General features: G+C 40.7%; 1 protein-coding gene across 3 annotated transcripts in view; it reads left to right on the top strand.

Annotated features, from left to right (window-relative positions):
- The window catches only part of SH3PXD2A (SH3 and PX domains 2A), a 125,059-nt gene that overhangs the window by 8,669 nt on the left and 93,186 nt on the right, over positions 1-23,204 (top strand). For all 3 annotated transcript variants that reach the window (XM_053451166.1, XM_053451164.1, XM_053451165.1), the window contains exon 2: positions 11,950-12,030. In XM_053451166.1, the coding sequence (XP_053307141.1) occupies positions 11,950-12,030 (81 nt within the window). The remainder of the gene's footprint in view (positions 1-11,949; positions 12,031-23,204) is intronic.

Genomic DNA, 23,204 nt, shown 5'->3' with positions numbered 1-23,204 from the left:
GGTTCTCCTCCGAGGAAAAGAACCGTACCACCAGTCACAAAACAAGATGGATATAGAAGAGAACACACTTTATTGGGACTAGGCATAGGTTATATAGTCACTTTATCAAACAAGGGGGGAGGGGCATTGACACACACAGGAAGCAGGAACGGATTAACATCATTAACACATAACACAATGGCATGGGATTACACAGATAACATCAACTCCAGACTAATCTCATCACACATACTACAATGGCGAATACACAAGGGATTTAGACCTGAGAGTGAGACATACGTAACAAGAGGATACAAGTCAAAAAAAAAAACAAAAAAAAAACAAACATTTTTTTCCTTTGGAGATGTGGATACTTTTTTAGTTTCTTTAAATATTTCATTTTCATTTTACTCAAAAATAAATTTCACTTTTTAAAAAAAGGGTCAAATTAATATGCATTCCATAATTACAAATCAATGAAAAGGCTGAGCACCTTAAACCCAGCTATACATAAAGTGATAAAGTATCGCAGCACTGGTAATGCTAATTTGATACTATGTATCGATCGTGCCAAATAAAATAAATGGTAATTAATCAGCAAAAGTTTCGCTAATAATGATAACTTTAAAAGAACGTGATTTATGCATAGTTAGACTTGAGGTGTTTTGCCAATATTTTGAGCAATTGTTTTGGATTAATTCAGACATTTGCTAATCATTTCATGTGTAGGTGCATGAATTAGTTCATGATTCATAATCTCCTATATTTCACGAAATGCATTGCAGTCTTCGCTTCTGCAGAATGGACACCTTTGGACTGAAATGACTCTGACTTGGTAACCAATTCAATAACAGCTTTTTGATCTACTGGAACATTTTTTTAACGATGGATCCCAAGCTTGTCATCTGAAATGTGCTTAGCTCAGTGAGTGAATGATACAGGAATGACAGCATCATTGTTGTTAAGGCTTCTATCTGAGTGATACTTCCTGAAAAGCTTGGTGACCTCTCTATGGTTTGTTTGAAAGCAACAAATGTGACTTCCTTTCACCTTATCGCTATGTATATCCTCATTTACCTTACTCTCATAATCTGATGACTTGTCCGATTTAAAGTCTTCTGGTCTTTAAGCGACTGTTTAAACTTATCTAAATTTATTTGTCAATACGGTAAAAAGCAGGTCCAGAATGGACATCTGGCACGGCGGGCAAATGCCCAGTTGACCTGTGGCCAAAAGCACCCCACACTGGTTTTTAATGGAATATCCTCATAGGCGTACAGAGGCCCTTTATCACTCCCATCACTCCTGTGTTCCAATGGCCCTTTATCACTCCCATCACTCCTGTGTTCCAATGGCCCTTTATCACTCCCATCACTCCTGTGTTCCAATGGCCCTTTATCACTCCCATCATTCCTGTGTTCCAATGGCCATTTATCACTCCCATCACTCCTGTGTTCCAATGACCCTTTATCACTCCCATCACTCCTGTGTTCCAATGGCCATTTATCACTCCCATCACTCCTGTGTTCCAATGGCCATTTATCACTCCCATCACTCCTGTGTTCCAATGGCCCTTTATCACTCCCATCACTCCTGTGTCCCAATGGCACGTTGTGTCCGCTGATCCATGTTAAAGTTTAAAAGGCTAATTATTATTATTATTATTATTATTATTATTATTATCTTTTATTTATATAGCACCAACAATTTACACATATTGATCGTTGGAAAACAATTTAGCAGTTATGTTACAGATATAAATGTTCTTGTTTTCCAGTAAAACAGCCAAGTGACCCCAAACTTTTGAACTGCAGTATGTTTATTCTGTAAGCACCATTGTGTAGCTTAATTTAGGGTACTGAACTGGTTAAAGTGACCGATCCACTTCAAAAATAGAAAGAGCAAGATACTTTGGTGTCGTTTTTGTCTATATAGCTTGATAAAAGTCCAAGCTGCGCTTGTCATCAATATATTTGCAGATAAGGGAAAAAATGTGCAGAATTTCTCAGATTTCCCATAAATAAGCTGCATTGGGGACGAGCGTAGTATCGAAATGTTACAAGGAAAAAATGAAGCACTAAAAATGTATGTTGTGGCAACATTCTGTAAAAAAAAAAAAAGGTGTTTATAGGATTTTAAAAGTTAAGTAAAAAAAGCCAAAAATAACAGAAAGACAAATATGACGTTTTGGGCTGAGTGCCCTTCGCACCTGAGGAACAGAACATGCCCTGAAGTATCGTGGAGATTTCTTTTTTTGTTGGTTTTGGCCTTTCTGGCATTTAAGAGTCAATAAACGCCTTTTTAAGCCAGATTTTTTTGCTTTAATTAACTTCTTTCAGGTGAGCTTTTTGAGTTTATTTGTGTTTGAGTTTAAAATTTTTTTCTTTTTTATTTGGCAATTGCTTAGTTCCACGCCTTGGCATCTGTACAGTCTAAAGACTTATCATATTATAAAGTCTGCCCCAACCTTATTGCCCCGTCATATTTTGTGTTGTAAACCTTACTACACGACCAGAAAAAATAAGCCCTGATTTAATTTTCTGTGAGCCAAAAAAAAAAAATCATATTATATTTTTGTACTGAGATTCCTGAAATATCAACCCTTTAATAGTCCATGGTGAAGAGTCTATGTGGAGACTCGCCAACTGGCTGTAATAGCCATCCTCATAGAAACCTTGTTATTATTTAAAGATACACTTAATTGAGTCACCTGCATTCAAGCAGGGATATCAACCATACTGGTGGAAAAAATATTTTTTGGGAGCCTTATATATGATCGCAAAAGGAGAGACTATGTGACCCTGAGGATCTTCCCCATCCCCCTGAGGTCGGGGCAAACCCTGAAAGTTCCCAGGTATGGGTTTCCCATTCATGTTAAAATTCCCTCACTGTGTTTGCTAAGGGTAGGAAACATTTTTGGAAAGTAGGGGGCCAATGTGCCGGACTGACAACCCCAGTTCTATCTGACGACCCGACTAGCATTTTAAAGCATGGAGGACAAATCCAGCGGTCCCGTTAGTCCCTTTTTTAAAGCTGTATGGATATATATATTTAAATCTACCATGTATTGTGTAATGAATAATCTGGTGTGGAGACACGCTCTATTCATTCATCTACTTCCTGTTCGCGCGAGCCTGGGAATTCTAGTGTAAGGATCAGCTGGGAATCCCATGAGGATGCGCGATGCGTGTGGGGTGGGGGAAGGGAAGTCAGCGGGCAGCGTTTGGGTTTGTTTACAGTAGGTAACCGGATCAAATGCATTTGCCAAATTGCAAAGGGAAAATCCGCAGATAAAAATAAATTGTGTATATACTTGTGGGGGGGATTTAAAAGTATAATTAGGTTGAGGCATACGTTGGGTAGCCTTCTCCTTGCCAAGCTGAGGGTTACCAGGCTTTTTTTTTCTCTCCTGATTACGGACCAAATACTGGATTCCTTCCAGATATTACCGAGGGACTCGCTAAATACGTCATCTCGCTTCCCGCATTGATTGCTTTATCCCTCGGTAAATAAAACTGATTGCTACAAAGAAACAGTAACGTTGCTCTTTGCTGTCAACAGGAATCAGTAAATACATTTGATAGACAACATTTTAGTAGATTTTTTTAAAAAAATAAAACCATTTATTTTTTGGTGCTTTTTGTATCTCCCGATATAAGTCTGTTTAGCATAAAGGTATCAACTACCAGATTTTCAATCAACGGTTAAAATAAATGTATTGTTTAATTGGTGTAATGGGGTATGTACGTGGGGAGTGAGAAAAGTAGGTGAAAAATCTAATATCTTGTGTTTAATTAATACACTTTTCTCTAAAAAAAAAAAAATATAAAAAAATAAAACATTTAATATTAGGTCATATATAATACATGTACTAATATCAGGTCTAAATGTTTACTATTTTTCGTGTTATTATATATATTGTACTTGTATATAATACACACCTGTTGTAGAACAGAAGAAAAACTGTATTATACGTGAGATTTTAGCTTAAATTAGATGCTAAGGAAAGAACAATAGGTATTTTTAGCTGGTTAATGGACAGAGAAGATGGTAACCTATTTTAGGGTCTATAGCGGTCTAAATGATGTCCAAGGCAGAAAAATGCTCCCTTGAGGCGAGGTTTTTAAAATTTCCAATTATGTCCAGATTTCTTCTAGAATGATTTTCGGAATTCTTATATTGCACTTGTTTGGTTGGTTTGTGAACAAGCCGGTCGCCATGTTTAGCTGCACCACTGGGGTAAGGATGGGAAATGAATAATGACTTCTGGTTCTCTGTTAATCTCAAGGAAACACAATGTTTCTTCCATAAGTTATCTCTGCGCTATCTCTAGGTGACAACCTCTAGGCTCACAGCTTTTATTGTTCAGAAGCCGCACGGAGGAGCCCAGAGGGCCATAAAAGATAAGCTCTTCTGACTATTGAAAGTAGAGGGTCACATTATAGCGCTTGGATTATAGCGCTCAGGATTGCTCAGCGTGACACCCACCATCAGACTTGACTAAAGGTATCATCAGCTGGATTTAATGACATCATAAAATCGGTGTGAAATTAGGCCAAATCTGATTATTGGTAATTTCTTCACATTCCTCCGAACGCCATTTGAGGTCAAACTCCCTCAATGTTTTGTAGGGCAGAGAAATAACTATACTTACATTTAGGGCCGTCGGACAAATTTAGGTTTAGGTCATAGAACATGGGGCCTTTTGAAAACACACAATATATAGGAAATACATGCCTCCCAACTGTCCCAATTTGTGTTGGACAGTCCCGATTTCGTCCCACTCTATCCTGCTGCCCTGGTGTACATCTAAACCTTTAAGATCAGACATACAATGTATCTCTCTCTTTCTCTTTCCCTCTCTCTCTCTCTCTCTCTCTCTCTCTCTCTCTTTCTCTTTCTCTCTCTCTCTCTTTCTCTCTCTCTCTCTCTCTCTCAGCCCTTGCAATTGTTGTGCCAGTGCCACAAATATGGCGTTTCTATAGTGTGTGTGTGAAAGCCCGCGGGTATAATGCTAGACAAAGAGCCAATAAAGCCCTACGTGTAGGAGCCAGAAGAAGTGGTAATGTGGAACCGTTTGGGAAACTCACAGCAGTTCCTTCCTATTCCTCCGTTCCAGGTTTTCTAATAACTTGGCAGAAATACAGCGTGAAATATCCTGAGCTGACTCCTTCTGTGTAATGACGTCGTAACGCTCAGCTGTAGTAAGGCAGTCTATTAACACTGCGCTGTTGGAAGACTCCGGAATGGCTCAAGGAATGGTTAACGGCTTCATTCCATGCCATTTGCCCCAATATTTATTTTTACGACGCGCATGCTCTAAGATAACCAGCTCTGTAACCCTTACAGCCGAAGCGATTCCTGTATATTTATCAAAGAAAAAAAAAGAAGTATTTCATCTGACGGATCTAGGAGCTCGGAAGTCAATTACAGTCAGAGCTCTGAAGGTCTCTGCTCCAGCCATGAGAGTGATGGACCAGAAGGGCCACCACAAGGGCCACTTTATAGAGCCTTGAGGCGGATCCCTTTTCGTTCAGAAGGCATACAGAAGGTAAACTTCTAGAAGGCAACAAATCCCATCACGCCAAGCCAGAAAGAAGGTTTCCTGTTGGCTCTGTTCGTCACTTCAGTGCCCCACAGGCGCAATAACTTATGAAATGGGTGATTAGGTCCTGAAAATGTTAATAGAAAAGGAAAGGATCTTTCTCCAGGAAAGTAACTTTTTTTAAATCCCCCAATTACGCTCTGAGCATTGACTTGGAACTCTCTCAGGATAAAGAAAACCTAATTACCGGCAAACTCACTCACGCATCATGCCAGCAATAGTGCTTTCTGTAGCCACATGTAACTAAATGGAGGGTGCGTGTTAAACAGATCACCGAAGAATACTTTCCACATTTATGACTTAAAACCAAATTAGACCCATAAAATAACATTAAAATGTATCTTTATATATATATAAGGTTCCTATGGTAACTTTATTATGAAGGAGATTTATAGAGTCACCAGCCTTTCTTAATGACTGATGGGATATACCGGAGCTCTCGGGGGCTCGGTGGAGTTCTAGCTTGGATTGATGACCTCAGATCTCAAGCTTTTACCTAATCACATCATACACCGCAAGTCAATATGAATCATTCTATGTGATGTCTGTCCTGAGGACCTCGGCTACAAGTAGACGCAGTAGACAAATACGTCAGCATAAAAACATCCATCCGTCGGGCGACCCTACGGCCTTAAAGTGCCAGCGCCGCCTTGTGATCGCCAGTCCGACCCTGTATACATATATACATTCTTAAATCTTGGGAGTAAAAAAACTTAAACTGGGATCACATTTTTGAAACCAGAGCTGCTTCACAAAGTCTTCTGAAAGATGAAACGGCGGGCTGTGCCGGGAAGAAGCCGGTTACAATGTTGGGTCATAACGTAAGAGCTTGAGAAGCTGAGATTCTGAGCTCCATTTCCTTCCTTCTGCTTGCTACACGGAGGAAGCCGGGACTTTGTGTTTATTTACGCACGTGTGTGCGATGGAAGTCCAGAATTCTCAGCTATCTTACACTTTCTGCTGATCTGAGTCATATTTCTTCAAGCGATGGCCTCTCCAGTCCTGTTCTCATGTACGGCAGATGTTATCATTCGTAATGTTCAGCAAGGCGAAAAGGATTTGATCGAACTACGTGCACATGTTGAATATTTAGCATTCAACACCTTAGGTGAAGCCTGACCCGTTCCCATACTTATCACTGTTTTCGAGGGCGCGTGTGGGGGGGGGGCCGTTCTGCAGCCACGGACACTCTACAGCTTGGGTGCGAAGAAAAAAGCCATGCCTAACGTGTCTATCGGCACCTTTAAAGAAGCTTATTTTAGGAGCTTTGCATAGATCTTCCATTCCAAGTTGCTTCCACCGCCATCTAATATGCAGATGTGTCCAAAGCAGTTGTTGGGTTCTCCATGTTGGGTTCTCCTAGAGGTTGAGCCCTCAGATTTCGCTTTGTAAAAAGCAGAAACATATAAAACTTTAATTTTAACGTTAACCGTGCCTTAACGCTAAAAAAAAGTGCAATAAAATTGCTTGTGTAATTGGAAACTCTTTAAACATTTAGATCAGTACAGTGAGGGTGTTAAAACGCAAGGGCTGCTGGATGGAAAAGTTCCACCTCGAGATTATCTGATGTGTTCTGGTCACCCCGATACAAGAAACGGGGCCAGAGAAACATTTTTCATTCCAAGAAATAGAGATATTTTACAAACTGACGACGACCAAAATCCTTTGTGTTTGTACGGCCAGTATTGATGGAAAAATGGATTATAATAATGCAGAATAATTCGTTTTAAATGATATTTTAATTCATGGATTTTGTCGTAGGTTGGTGCACTCCATTCTTAAGTAAGATCTAAGGAAATCTAGTGGGAATTACTCTCCTAAATATTTTTTGTATGTCTCTTATGTGGAGACAAAATGTGTATCATGGCTTATTACTCAAAAGAAAGTTGATTAAAAAAGAGTTTACGGTGTCTCAGCGTTGCAAAAGGCAGCTTCCAACAAAAAACAGCCCATTTGATTGAATCATGAGTCCGTTCCTCTATAGACTTTTATTAGTCAGAGTATTCAGCTGGGTTGATAGGACTGAGCCATTCTACTGTTTCCCTCAGGCAGTACGCTAAGGAGTCGGGGTGTTTGTCTAGTAGATCGGGGATCAGATAACAGCTGCTATTAGCCATTTGTATCTCGCTCTGTCTGCAAACATTATATTATGCAAAAAGAAGAACAAAATTTGGTGGGGTTCCACTTTAATGTACTTGGTGGGAATGGTGGGAAAGTCTTCTCCTGTTCCTATTCATCCCAGTTATGTGTATATAACGCTGTGTGATGAGCGGCTTGCTTGCCCGAGTGCTTTCCTCTTGTCGGAGATCAAGTATATGTGTAACCGAGTGGAAATGTTCTGTGTTGTCAAGCTTTTGAACAATGAAATCCAGGTACCTGTCGGGTGACATTTTTATGGGTTTATTATTAGCCAGGCTATGAAGTCTGTGGTAAGCGTTCCAAAAACAGAGTCCTTGTGATTAGAGCGAAGCGCAAACCTGCCATCTGGAGTCAGATATCTTTTTATAACTCGAGGATTCGGATATCACCGGCAGACATGGTTTTCTGTTAACTCTTTACCCCCCGATATCCCTAACCCTTTCGTTTTGACATGCCAGCCTTTTAGATGCTTTTTCTTATTATTATTTATTGATTTGAATAGCACCGCCATATTCCACGGCGCTGTACAGCGGGTAAACCGAGCATAACAAGTAGTCAATCCCATTTCTGGACTTACAGAACCAAAAAAGTGAGAACGGCCCTGCTGGAACGAGGGAGGTCTCTTGTAATTTGGGCATATAAAATAAATTATTGTATGTGGTTTTTAACTCTTTAAGCACAGAGCTAAGATTCTAATACATAATTAAAATGCAATCGTTATCATGGGTTCACTCGACGTCTTGTTTGATATAGACGGTGCCGCTAGTAGTTTGGGATTCCTTTTTGCGTTAAAAGCCTTTGCGGCATTTGAAGGGTTACTGGAAATCGAACACTGTAGTTTCATGTTAGACGGGACGCTTCCGTACGACAGCTGCGAGTTAGCTCGACAAATAAACAGAGGGTAATGCGGAATACGTATAACGAGGAGGCTACGTCAAGTTTCACTTAGTTGAGTTGGATGTTGTCTTCCCCGGACACGTATCACGGAGCTCCGATCATTGGAAGGTTTTATTCCAGCCGTGGGCACCACTTTGATTAACTGGTTAACATAGGAGCAGGGCCGGCCTTAGGGGTGTGCGACCTGTGCGACCGCACAGGGCGCCATGGTTGCAGGGGCGCCTGACCGGGACTTAGATTAAAGCATCGTTTTTTTTTTTTGTTTTTTTTTTTAAACTTTATTTAGCATCATTGATGTTAAATAAAGTTTTTTAAAAAAAAAACGATGCTTTAATCTAAGTCCTGGTCAGGGGCGCCGAGCGGTTGCTCGTGAAGTTCTCGGCAACCGCTCGGCGCCCCTTACTCTCCGTGACTCCGTCGCGGTGCCAGCATCTCATGTTGAGCGCCGGACTATACCGGCGCTCAACATGAAATGCCGGCAGAGCGAGAAGACGGATGCCTCCCGCTCTTACCGCAGGACTCCGGCAACAAGGTAAGTGTGTGTGGGGGGGGGTAGTTTGAAGGGGCAGAGGGGGGGGGGTAGTTTGAAGGGGCAGAGGGGGGGTAGTTTGAAGGGGCAGAGGGGGGGGTAGTTTGAAGGGGCAGAGGGGGGGGGTAGTTTGAAGGGGCAGAGGGGGGGGTAGTTTGAAGGGGCAGAGGGGAGGGGTAGTTTGAAGGGGCAGAGGGGAGGGGTAGTTTGAGGGGGGCTAGTTTAAAGGGGCAGAGAGGGGAGGTAGTGGGGGGGCGCCAGAGGAGTAGTCCGCACAGGGCGCCACAACGCCTAAGGCCGGCTCTGCATAGGAGGGCAGTAAGGGTATATTATATTTTGGATGGTTGGGCAGGTATACCACCAAATGTCCATTTTCAAGTTAGAAAAACCTGTTTGTGTAAAAAAAAAAAAAAAAATTTGAAATAGTGAAATATTTCAAGCTAAAAGTGTAAATTACCCATTTATAGAGAAATATATATTTGGGTCATGGAAATATTTGGTTAATCTAAATTAAGTATAGGGGTTTTAGTTACTACACCTTACTGACCATTCTACTCCATGATATTCCTGATTAAACAAGGTCCCGACCCTAAGCTTTCCATTCCAGTCCCTCCCTGGTAAGTGTATCCAGCGGCCTTAGAAAAAAGTTATAATTCCTCATTTCAATTAATTTTGGATCTATACAATGTAAAGTATTCTCTAAAGTCGCTGAAACCATATTTAATGACTCTATTTTTTTGTGCACCTGCTTGAAAACTCCATGGAGTTGTAATTGGGCGTCTATACATATCATACGTACCATAAATAATATCCATTTAACTGTCGAAGGAACTCGCAGCACTAGGAGGTTTATTAGTGTGTATTAGCCAAAGACAAATCATCTGGAAATATTTTTTTGGAAGACTCGTCTTTTTTATTCATAACACCTATAAATCCGGCGAAGTTTACATTCTTCAGGGATAATGGCTTCTTCCAGTGACCTTATCCAACGCTAATGGTCCAAGCGTTATTCTCTTTAATCCCAACTGGCGATGCGTTTCTACGCCTGGAACGCTGCTCTCCACGGAGCTCTGCCAAGCCTTTTTTCTTCTTAAACTGTATTTTATGATCTTCTTGGCAGTTTCGAAAACTGTAGTTTGATATTGGTTGTTAAATCTAAAAACTCCTTCGTACCATTTTGTTGTGACGTTACCATAGAGCATGGTTGGCAAACTCTCATGGTTGGCAACTTTCTATTACAACCCCCCCCCCCCCCACAGCCGACTATACCGGAGAATCGTGAGCAGAAGTCTTAATTAGGAATCCCATATAGGATTTACTCCACAATCTATATTTTTGTTTGTTTGTTAAGCATACTTAAGATTTAACACTACGATTAAAGACGTTGTCGTGAAAGAAAGTCCCGTTACAGGTTTCTTGTTGTCTCTATATCTTGTTAGGTAAACGACTCCCCGATGTATATGTGAAAAGTCCATTTTTTTTTAGCATGCTGTTGTTTACGTTCCTATGCCTTGCGGCTGTGGTTTATACATGGAACTCATCTAGGTAAGTCTGGCCACAGGCCAATACCCCGGGTTAGCGCAGGCATGGGTGCTGCTCGTTATGGTTTTTATAGCTATAGGCTAAAGATAGGTACTTTGTACAACTTAGTACTGGCCCAATGGGCATTTTCCCAGTTTGCCAGATGGCCAGGACAGCTTATAATCGTACCCAAGTGTGTTCAACAACTAGTCTAACAAACACATTTACCCATGTTCTACAGAACTTCTTTGGGGCCTTACCTTTGCTGCCATGATAGATCTGGTGCTGGAGACCGGTGGCCACATGCTGCTGGAGCGTAGTACGTGGCCAGTGGCCTTAAAGAGCCAAGGACGCTTTTCTTCCCCGGTCCGGCCCTGACTCAGTCTGAGATCAGACTTAGACGCTGGACACACTCTGGTAAGCTTGGTTGTAGGCCAGAGTTAGTGGTAGAACACAGTAGGACACAGATAATCGTATCTACACACTGACAGGAGATTGACATAATAACACCAGGTGCCTTCAATGTGAAAGGATTAGCAATGAACTGCTCACCCCTGGCCATTAAATGGTTACGGCGTAGGGAAGCAGACAGCACGTTCTGTAGACGTATATACGATACCGTGAAGCATTCTATGTAGTGTCATATGTTAGAGCAGCTGTTTCGTATTCAGGGCTGTTCCTTCTGTCAGTACCAGCTGCTTGAACATCTTGTCCAGACATGTTATCTCTGTCGAGATGTTTGAATTGTTTTAGGACTAAAGGAGCTTCTGATGATGGCCAACAAAACTACATTTTTGAAGTTTTTTTATTTTTGTTTTAATTTTTCATACGTTTGTCGCCTGCTTGGTTCATAACTTTTTTGTATGAAGTTTTAAGGTTATTTGGCACACAAGTGAAAACTAGAGTTGAGTGTGCGAGTATGGCACTTATATAAGAGGAGATTAAGCAATGCTTAGGGCCCCCAATGGTCTAAAGGGCCCGTTGATGTGTCTTGGTTGGGTGCTCTCCTAGGCCTTATCCTCCACTACCTACCTCTGACAGCTGCTGTTCTTTATGCGGAAAAGTGGGATATGATGTCATATCATAAAGTTCAGTATGGAGGCTTAGCCGCCATTTTGAATGTTTAGAGCCGCCACTGGCTGGCTAAATGCCAAAGCATGCAGCTACACATCAAATGTATGGTTGCTGTAGGAAGAAGGTGGGAGGGGCTAAAAATGGTTCTATTCATGACATCATAACCAGAAAATTAACATACTTCTATATCTCATTATCGTTATAGGTATATATCATCAACGTGACCTGGTCAGACTCCACCACGCAAACCATCTATAGAAGATACAGCAAATTTTTTGACCTTCAGGTAATTACTGAGTTCTTACAATATGGTATTAGTTAACAGAATCTTATTTCTTGACATTTTTGCTTGCATTTTTGATTATTATGTAAAACACCATATTATTAATACATATTCAGAAATAATGCACCTTTATCTTACATTATGTACAGAGTGTAGCCAGTTATATTTATTTTTCCTATTAATTTATGTTGTATTCGAGGGTTATTTGTGCATCAGGTAAGTAATTATGACTGTTATAAACCACCAGTGTCCGTCTTTGGAACCCACATTCCCGTGTCCCTTTTTCCTCCCCTGATGTTCCTCTTTTCTAGGAGTTTAGAATGTTTATCACAGTGTTCTAAAACACAATGAACAGATCGGAATAATGTGTATATTATGACAAAAAAAAGACTGTATATAGATTCAGTTGTATAAATAACTAGGTCCTTGCTGATCTCACAAATGTTAGAGAAACTAGAGCAAAATTAACACATCTAGAACATACAGGACAATATATATTGTGTGTGTATATATATATATATATATATATATATATATATATATATATATACACTACTGTTCAAAGGTTTGGGGTCACAAAGCTGTTTTAATGGAAAATAAGGACATTTCTGGCTGTAACATAATCGCAAAAGGGTTTTCTAGCGATCAATTAGCCTTTTAAACTTGGATCAGTAAACACAATGTGCCATTGGAACACAGGAGTGATGGGAGTGATAAAGGGCCATTGGAACACAGGAGTGATGGGAGTGATAAAGGGCCATTGGAGCACAGGAGTGATGGGAGTGATAAAGGGCCATTGGAACACGGGAGTGATGGGAGTGATAAAGGGCCATTGGAGCACAGGAGTGATGGGAGTGATAAAGGCCTCTGCACGTCTATGAAAATATTTCATTAAAAATCAGCTGTTTCCAGCTACAATAGTCATTTACAACATTAACCCTGTCTGCACTGATTTCATGATATTTTAATGGACCAAATTTGGTTTTCTCTCAAAAACAAGGAAATCCCAATGTGACCCCAAACATTGGAATGGTAGTGTGTATATGTATATATTGCTAATTAGTACCCGATAAGAAACATTTTACATAAATATACTCAGCTATCTCTAGGCGCTTTGCACTAAAGGGGTTAAGGCCCCAGTAATGATTTAACATACAGACGGAGTTCCGATAACTGTTTCCTTTAGAGTTATCGGCTTAAATCTGGCTTTCTTTCTATCTGTCCGAGCCTGGGATTGTTAGAGCTTTTGTTAACGTGTCTTAAATCGCTCGATCCATTTTCTTCTGCACGTTCTTTGGGTCTCCTGGCTTTTCCTGGTAAATTTTTTTTTTAAAAAAGTTCTCATCAGACCGAACTTATCAATGGGGTTAGTGTGTTGGACAGGAAATGTTGTCTCAATCTTGAAGAAGGGGACTTGAAAGCCCCTATTGATACGTAAATGTTCTTTAAATGCCAGAGGAGAGCACCCACTGCTCTAATGTTTTCCCCCCAAAACGGTATTAAGTAAAAGTAAATTAGGCTTTCTGGTTTAACCCCGTTTTTACCCAAGAACCTCCAAATTACTCTCGATGGACAATTCATATATATGTGGTTCTAAAAGTCTTTGAGCTTTTACTCTATTCTCCTATGGATTAAGATCTTGGAGGCATGTTTCATGATAGAGCGGAGCAAATGGAGAAGAGTGAATTTCGAAAGTTGGGTAACGTTCGCACAAAGCTGGAAGAACAAAACCGGGGGTTAAGAGGATGGCCAAAAACTTTAACCCCTTAAGGACAATGGGCGGTCCCTAAACCCATTGAAAACAATGCATTTTGAGCCCGTACGTGTAGCCTGGCTTTGTCATTAAGGGGTTAAATTGTTTTCCGCATAGATTGTGAAAGAGAAGAGTGAGGCCAGGAAGCGGAAAAGTCATAATTGAATGGAAAATAGAGTTAGCTTTGGAAAATGCGTAAAAAAACCCCCCCAAAACCTAAAATGTCATCATCAATGGTTGGAGACTACATGTTCTCCCCCCAGCTCTGTGCATCGCACCCCCAAACGATAGCCTGATTCCTTTTATCTTAAAATAAAATAAAAAATACCCAACAATAGCTCTCCCTAATTATGACCAAGTATTAAAATGACCATTTCTGTTTTTGTCCAATTTTCACTTTTTACGACCCTTTAATTGCTGTATTTTTTCCACTGAAGGCTATTTATAGGGGGGATTATTTTTAGCTCCACTTTCCAACCTGAGGCTGAACTGTAAGCGGCTTTCACTCGTTAAGAATCCATGATATATTCCCCAAAGATTTTCCATAAAGCAGGATATTTATTTGCGTTGCTGCATTATTTTATTTTTTTTAGAAGCCCTTAACCCTCTGTTCACCAGAAAGCAGTGCATTTTATTTTTGTACCTTTGCAATTCAGAATACAATAGAAAATAATAAAAAAAATATTTTTTTTTGCAAGTTATGAGGTTTGTAACTTTTACCAATAGATGCAATCTGTAAGAATTCCTCTACCAAAATTAATATAATTTTTTAACGACGCCGCCTCGCTTCCACAAGACATTAGGGTAATTACGCTGTCTAGCATGATAACCTAATAAACCTGCGCAGATCTTTCGGCCATACTATGTTCTCTAATGCGCATGAGATCCGCCTGTCCCCTTTGAATTGTCATTTTAGGGAGAGATTCTGCAGGTTCTCCTCTACTTGGCTCTTTCCCTGACCCAAAGCTCATGCGCGCTATACTCACCGCCAGATGGGTCCAGCACTGGCTTGCACATGAATTTCGGTATAATAAGACCCCCATTCACATGCGCAGAAAGCGCTCCCATTGATTTCAATGGGAATTATATCCTTCCAATTAGCTATAAAGTACAATTATTGTTAGGCAGCATACAAATATTATTGTAAATACAAACAGAAATGGCGTCCATTGCCCCACAAAATGCATGACATTATATATATATAATATATTATATATATATATATATATATATATATATATATATATATATATATATATATATTCTGTTTTATGTCCTATGTATGCCATTTTATTTTAATGTTATTGTAATGCACACAGTTGTAATAGCACCTTTCATTTGCCTTTTTAACGCTTTTGGAGTTATGTCACCAGACAGTATGATGACATCATATCTTCTGCACAATGCAGTAAGATGGGCTTACGCTTCACAGGAAGCGGTGACTGAAATATAGCAGCAGATTCCAGATGTCTCGGCTTCAGGGAATTCGGTTCAGACATGCACGGCGTACAGTAGTGGAAAAAATGTATCCAGCAACTTCTTTTTTTTGACATGCATCAGTAGAACGGATGAAGTAAAGAAAAATATAATATTACGCAGACCCCGTCCATTGCTTTGACTCAGACAGGATTGTTCGGGCTTTCAGAGGCAATTAGTATAATTAGGTAGAAGGCTGAGCCTCACACTCAGGATAGCGAGTGGTAATATGTTTATTCATTGCGACCCTGGCCTTACAGATTAAAATAAGCAATATGTCGGTGTTAGAAACCCAACCTGTATGCACAAGGGGAGAAGCCGCCTCAGCTTCCCGTTCTGAAGTTTTACATGATTGTTCCTCCACATTAAGAGGTTGCTACCCTATTGTTATGCTGTGGATTATGGGGTAAAAAGGAGAGGGAGAGCTCCAGGACCAGGAATTCATTTGTCACTGGTCTAAGATTCTCTGGAGGTAGAAACTTGTAATGGGTTAAGTCAATGAGCTGAACATGATGGATCTGCCCAGTGGAATGGGGTGCCTGGAAACTCGGAATGTTGGCAACAATCGTCATCGGAAAGACTCCTCCAAGAGGTCCTCTTCCTTGTGCCATACATGTGGGGCATGAAGCCATATCTTGGATGCACTGGGGGGACGATACTACAGAGGCCGTGTGAGATCGGTAAAAGCTTCTGTAGTGGTTTTGGCCCTGATCTCCCCAAACAGCCCATTGAGTAACGGAGAACCCGGTAAACCGAGCCCTGCTAATGCAGCTAAGTCCTTCAACCGGTCATCAGATTCATAAAGATAAAGAAGGAGGAATCTGAAGAAATCAAGCCATCAGAAAAATCCTTATTATCGACTCTTGATCTTTAAGTGCGTTGGCTTTATTGGCCGCGGTCCATTTGCAGACATTTGGCTTCTTTAAATGGAGATTTATGGATCATGAGATTTATGGATCATTTATTTCCCACCTTAATTCCAATCCTAATTACAGCGCCAATACAGTCTGGAGAGTGCACATGGTATGCGCATGATGTATAGTAAAAGAGAGTTAACGATGCGTTCCTACCCCTTCCCCTCCCTGTTTACAAACGATGAGTTCACTTCCAAGTATTTTATGCAGGTGTCTGGACCGAATACTCAGTGGATCTCACGATAAAACTTTAACAAACGTGGGTGTGATGGAGAAGCCCAGGGTCATTTTTCCACCTTGAGTACACCATGTTATCTCTGCACGCATACTTAGAGATAAAACTAGAACATTACCCTTGAGTTTTCATTTTACTCCCTAACTTCTCACCTCTTAGTGATTATTACAACCAAGGTCATAGGAAACTTTAACCTATATGTTTATGTTTTAAGAGAAAGAAGCTACTTTTCAGAATTCTTTATTTTGCTCCATTTTGCATCTTTATCTATAAAACATCGAAGAATCTGTGCTTTGGTCCATCAGTTGAAAATCATTTTGGGGAAATGACTATACAGAACAAAAATGGTTTAATGGCCCTTTATCACTCCCATCACTCCTGTGTTCCAATGGCCCTTTATCACTCCCATCACTCCTGTGTTCCAATGGCCCTTTATCACTCTCATCACTCCTGTGTTCCAATGGCCCTTTATCACTCCCATCACTCCTGTGTTCCAATGGCCCTTTATCACTCCCATCACTCCTGCGTTCCAATGGCCCTTTATCACTCCCATCACTCCTGCGTTCCAATGGCCCTTTATCACTCCCATCACTCCTGGGTTCCAATGGCCCTTTATCACTCCCATCACTCCTGGGTTCCAATGGCCCTTTATGACTCCCATCACTCCTGGGTTCCAATGGCCCTTTATCACTCCCATCACGCCTGTGTTCCAATGGCCCTTTATCACTCCCATCACTCCTGTGTTCCAATGGCCCTTTATCACTCCCATCACTCCTGGGTTCCAATGGCCCTTTATCACTCCCATCACGCCTGTGTTCCAATGGCCCTTTATCACTCCCATCACTCCTGTGTTCCAATGGCCCTTTATCACTCCCATCACTCCTGTGTTCCAATTGCCCTTTATCACTCCCATCACTCTTGGGTTCCAGTGGCCCTTTATCACTCCCATCACTCCTGGGTTCCAATGGCCCTTTATCACTCCCATCACGCCTGTGTTCCAATGGCCCTTTATCACTCCCATCACTCCTGTGTTCCAATGGCCCTTTATCACTCCCATCACTCCTGTGTTCCAATTGCCCTTTATCACTCCCATCACTCCTGTGTTCCAATTGCCCTTTATCACTCCCATCACTCTTGGGTTCCAGTGGCCCATGTTTAAGTTTAAAAGGCTAATTAATCGTTAGAAAACCCTTCTGCAATTATGTTTCAGCAAAAAAAAAATCCTTGTTTTCCATGAAAACAGCTAAGTGACCTCAAATATTTGAACAGTAGTGTATGTAGGTATATTTTCATTTATTTGGCACCGACAGATGTACACAGCACTTTACCTGAAACCTCCCAGGTATGATAAATAAGTATAGTAGTGTTCAGACATACCAGGGTATAACTGGTATGAATATATTAGGAAAGGAGGTCCCTGCCCCAAGGAGCTTACAATCTAGCCTCATCATGGTGTGTTCTTATTCTATTTATACCATTAAAACAGAACCAATTTTAACAAATGTGGTTTTTTTTTATATAAAAACTAAATTGTGCCAATTGCGCTGCGGAGGTAAAGCACATGTTTTAGGGATAAGTAGTCTGACAGCTTTGGAAAACCGAAACCTTCAGTCTGCTTTCCCGAGGAAGGGCAGCAGCCTCGAAGGGAACGCCACATTAGGGTTTGTAATTACAGAGAGAGCGTCGTGTTACAGGCACAGAAAAGAAGCTTAAAACAAAGGGATGTGTAATTTGTGTCAGACGTTCAACCGCGATTTAAAACATATTTCTGTATGTTCCGGGCACGGGTTCACTCAGACTGTTTCTCCCGGGAAATATCGCAAGTGGTTTTGTTTCTGGGGCTTTGAGCTTTTTTTGGTTTTATTTGAATGTGGGATGGGTCGTGTTGAGTTTGAAAATATGGTACATTAAGGTCGACCCGCCATTAGTGCAGCTTTAAACATAATTGAACTTAAAGTGGATGACAGGGTCCACTACATGTCAGTATAATACTTTATATATACATTGTATGTATATATATATAGAGAGAGAAATATTATATGGACAAAAGTATTGGGACACCTGACCGTTACAGGAACTTTGATGACGTCACATTCTAACTACATAGACGTTCATATGTTGTTGGTTCCTCCTTTGCAGCTATAGCGGCTTCCACTCTTCTGGGAAGGCTTTCCATGAGATTTTGGAGAGTTTCTGTGGGAATTGTAGCCCATTCATCCAGTAGAGTATTTGTGAGGTCAGGCGCTGATGTTGGACGGGACGCCCGACTCGCAATCTCCGTTCCATTTTACCCCAAAAGTGTTTGATGGGGTTGAGATCAGGGCTCTGTGCGGCCGGCCAGCTGACAAACAACTGGGGGATGGGCAAAGAGGGGTTTTCTGCAGAATCCCTCCATACATTTGCAAGGGGGACCACATAAAAAAATTAAAGTGCATGTAACGCCTGGAGTCTAACTTCATGGAACTGGGCCATGCTAGGGTCATAACAAAGGACCCTTCTCTGCGTACTTTTTCCTTACTCAAGTAATTAAAGGGTAGTTTAAAAGTTAGAAAACTTGGCTTACAAAAGTTATCTCCTGTTATAGTTAGCCAAATAAATCAAAGAATCCACAAAACAAATAAATAAAAAAAAAATTAAACAGCCAGGACAACTTTTATTGTGCAAAAATACTAAAAGCAGGTGAAGATTTAACAAATAATATTGATGGAGGCTTCCAGTGGAAGCTTTTAGATACTTCTGCACAAAAAAGTGATTAATTATTGTAATTTATACATAGGGGCATTGGCTAAACCCTAGGCATGGCTCACTCGTGAAACGATACCTTTCATCGGTTGATCTAAGTTAAAAACAAAAACAATAACATGTGCTTTGCGCTCGTTAATTTGGCTCTGACGGCGTCCCACCCGCTAATGCTATTTGCACCGCACTGCAATTTATTAATTGGCATTTGACGAACTCAAACACGCCTGGCCCTTCCCTCCTGTCTGTAAGATTATTAATAGCGACGCTTAGGAGCTCCGTGAGCAGCTCGCTCTGTGTTATTACACAAACACGGGGAGCGAGCGGGACCTGCTTTTTAAAATTAGAATTTCCTAAAATCTATACTTCAAACGCATCAGTCTAAGAGAAAAAGCTGGATCTGATGTTACTGGACCTATTTGATGATTTTCTTGAAGCTATTTAGTTTGGAGACAATAGGTAACACTTAGAATATTAGCTCTAAATTAATAGTATATGAACTGGCTGAGTCAGTGTGGATAGTAAGACTAGACCCACTACGTCTTAAGAGCAACCTGCAACCTTTAACCGGCATGGGTCCAGGTTGCCAAAACGCTTCCCATTTATCCATATGGGCCCATGCATGGACTTCTTTTGGCTGGTGAGTCCAGCCCGGTTGGCATGTTGTTCGGTTTAGTCGCGCTCAGGGTTTGCATCAGCTCCAGCTAGGCTCTTACCACCCTTGAACCTGCGCCAAGAGTAGATTGAACAGATGTCCCCTTTAAATGGGTGCCCAGGTGGAAATGTATCCAAGTTCTTCATGCATTTGTTATTTGTCTCAAAGTATCCATCAGTTATATTCCATATATGTTTGGTTTGGGAAAAGATGACCCTTTAACCACAGCAGAGAGGAGAAATCATTAAACGTTTTGTCGAAAATGAGCCTGTCTTTTTAAATTTTGAGTACCCAGTCTACCTGCTGTCTTATAAATTCAATTAGCTATTTCTAAACAGCGTTAACACCCAAACAAGGCGTGCTCCTTTGTTTTTTTTTATCCAGTACACATTTCTAAAACACGTTAATTGCCCAGGGTGTTCCTAATTGCCATTTGTGAAGTTGTCCTTGATGTTCTGTGCGTGCGTTCGGCCATCGGATGCCCTCTAAGGAACATACAGAAACCATTCAATCCTCAGAACCAGATCTTTCACCTGCTATATTTTAACAAACACTGTAGAAATAAAAGGACTTGTGGAATGAGTAGATGGAGTATCCGAGGAAGAAAGTTGAGTATGAGGAAGCTGAAGGTTAGTGAACGCTCCTCTGCCACCTCTCGTTGTAGACACTTACAGGTGACGTTACTGGTCAAGCCGAAGCAAATCAGTTCTGATTGTTTTTGTCTATTTTGTTTGCTTTTGTGTTTTGAATTCTCTTTGCTTACATATATCTGTTTGTCCAGTCTAATGTGACTTATCATCGTATGGAAATGTATCTTCCATAAAAACTCATACCTAGACTCATGTGACTTGTTGTAGGTGACCAGCTGTGTCTGTCAATAGTTTAAATGCCATAGGTTTGTTCCGTAGACAGATCTCTATAGAGAGTACAAAATAAAATATAGGGGGTTATGTATGAAAAGTGATTCTGTTGGAAATTCAGGAAAAATGTTCCTTCTGAGAAACTCCAGAAAGATAAATGCGTTAGGCAGTTGTATCAAAGCAACGAGAGCACTTCATCTGATTCGTTTCTTTGAAATGGTTTCTAGATGCTTGACCTACAGCCATCTCCTCTCCATGATGTTATAAATAAGCACAAAGGGGTACTGTCTTCCCCCCGCCTGGAAGAGTAGTTGGGCCAGCACTCGGCTTCCATGCTGTGGTTATAATAGTTAAAATTCTGTGCCTTTACCTGTCTAACCTGCTTGATCACGTTTCCCATGTGTGATTCATGTCCTACAAGCTATCATTTTTGTTGGGTTGTTATTTCGCCACGCTCTTGTTTGGAATCCTGCGTAGGAACCTGTGGATTTCTCCTCACTTCAACATAGATGGCTTAGTCATTAGAATAGTCATTTGCGGTGGATGTTTCTAGGTCATCTTGAGTAATAGAGGTCAACCTCTTTCTTTTTAAGGAGATTATACAAGGGTTGCGTTTGAAGGAAGGCAATGTCTTTCCCTGAAACCAAGCTACAGATCTCTTGTGTGCTTCTTACCACGCATTGGACCAAACTGCTTGGGACATCAGGTGGCAAAGTGAGCCTTCATGATCAGCCTTTGTGATACCTACCCCGTCATCTCGTCTTTACAATACAATATATATATAATACTGTTTTGTCCTCTTATACTTGCTGTTACATTTGTATTTGTGTGTGCAAAAAACATTCTAAAATGATTGGCTGTGCCATAAATGAAAGTAATGGAGCTTCACTGTGTAACGTGGTTGAGCGCCCCCTCTTTAGCAGTCTGATATGGTTGAAAACACAAGTATTGCTCTATCTTTTGGGTAGTTGATCTCAACAAAGAAGTAAGTCAGAAGGCTTTTGAAATGAACCTCCATGAATCAAGGAAAGAGCACCAGCCACCAGTTTTTGAATGAGGTGAAGGTGGAGCTGCTGATGGACCCTGAGCTCTAATGGACTTTATAGATTTGCAGGTTTTAGGCACATGGTGTCTTGATGTTATCTGGAGGCTGGGGTCTGCTTTGTCACATCCCCACCAGAAAAGCCTTCATTTTTCAAAGGCTGACTTCTCTTTGGTGAATCATTCCATTCACCGACTAACAATTTTAATTGTACATATCCTGGATGATGAGGTCAGCTGCAGAAATTGATCTGTTAGAGCGAAACAGCAAATTATTAGAGCCTTCTCACCATGGAATTGGACGGCCAAGGCTTTTCATCTTTGATGCCTAAGAATGCTAGCGCTCAAACTAGTTTCATGATTATCGCTTCTAAGGTACAAGAGTTGATTGTTGGTTGACCAGTTCAATGAATGGAATGGTGGTCATGTATAAAGTAAAAGTTTTACAACTACTATGGTAACGGACAGAATCTCCCTAGTAATTGTTCATTTTTATCATTTGGCACTAAAGTTTTTGATAAGAATCGCTGGAGTATCTCAATGATTTGAGGATTCCACTTGTGACTGATTTCTCTTGAATGTCATGTGTATAATTGTTAAAACATGTTGTATCCTGAGTTTTCTTTTAAGGAAACATTAAAAATGACAGTAATTGCCTTTGTTGGGTTCCTGCAGAGGTTGAAATGTTAAATTTCCGTTGATCGAGATATTAAAGCCCATTCATTGTGCTGCAAAAATAGACATAGTTTCCTCCTTACTTTTGGGATGTCAGCAATTTTAGCAGGCAGAAAAAAAAGAAGTTATTCTTTACTCTTTTGGAACACGAAAGGGGTTTTTGTTTAATGTATAGAGCTGGCTTTGCCTCTGCAATGAAATTAAGACATTTTTTTAAGATTTTTTTTTTTTTACCAGGAAAGATTAATTAACTATTACTGTTTTAGTATAGATAAAATGCCAAGTCCACTTTAATTACTACTGTATGTGTATTTAATGTAAGAAAAACATGCGCCTTGTTATCTTATTTTTACTGCATTCGATCTATTCGGTATATAATGTGATATTGTAGCTCTCCACCTGTTGAGGTCACGTGACGCCATATAAGTATACTAACACCAGGCGCACCCCTCCACTGTGTAAATGGGCCAATTAGAAGGAAGATCTCCGATATCCCCATGGAACTATTGAATGGCGGAGCACCAGGAAGCCCGATCACCAAATCTGCCCCCCCGGTCCTGCCGCCCTATGCCTAGCAAGCCTTGGCCAGAATACACTGGAAAAAATACACCATATTATGCTCCAACATATATCTTCTGAAAGATTTGCCCTTACATTTCCTGCCTTGTCTATTGCAACGATGATGTACCCCCGCATACAACTTCCTGCTTGTCTCCCCGTCTCCTTCCTGATTGGTCGCTCCATTAACAGCTTTTTTAAATCCATGTAACCTACCTTATAACCTGGGAAAAGAAAAAATGTCGGTGCGCTAAGCTAGTCTCAGGCTCAA

The sequence above is a fragment of the Spea bombifrons genome, chromosome 11 (assembly GCF_027358695.1).
Source record: "Spea bombifrons isolate aSpeBom1 chromosome 11, aSpeBom1.2.pri, whole genome shotgun sequence".
NCBI lineage: Eukaryota > Metazoa > Chordata > Amphibia > Anura > Pelobatidae > Spea > Spea bombifrons.
This window is presented reverse-complemented; position numbering and strand designations above follow the sequence as displayed.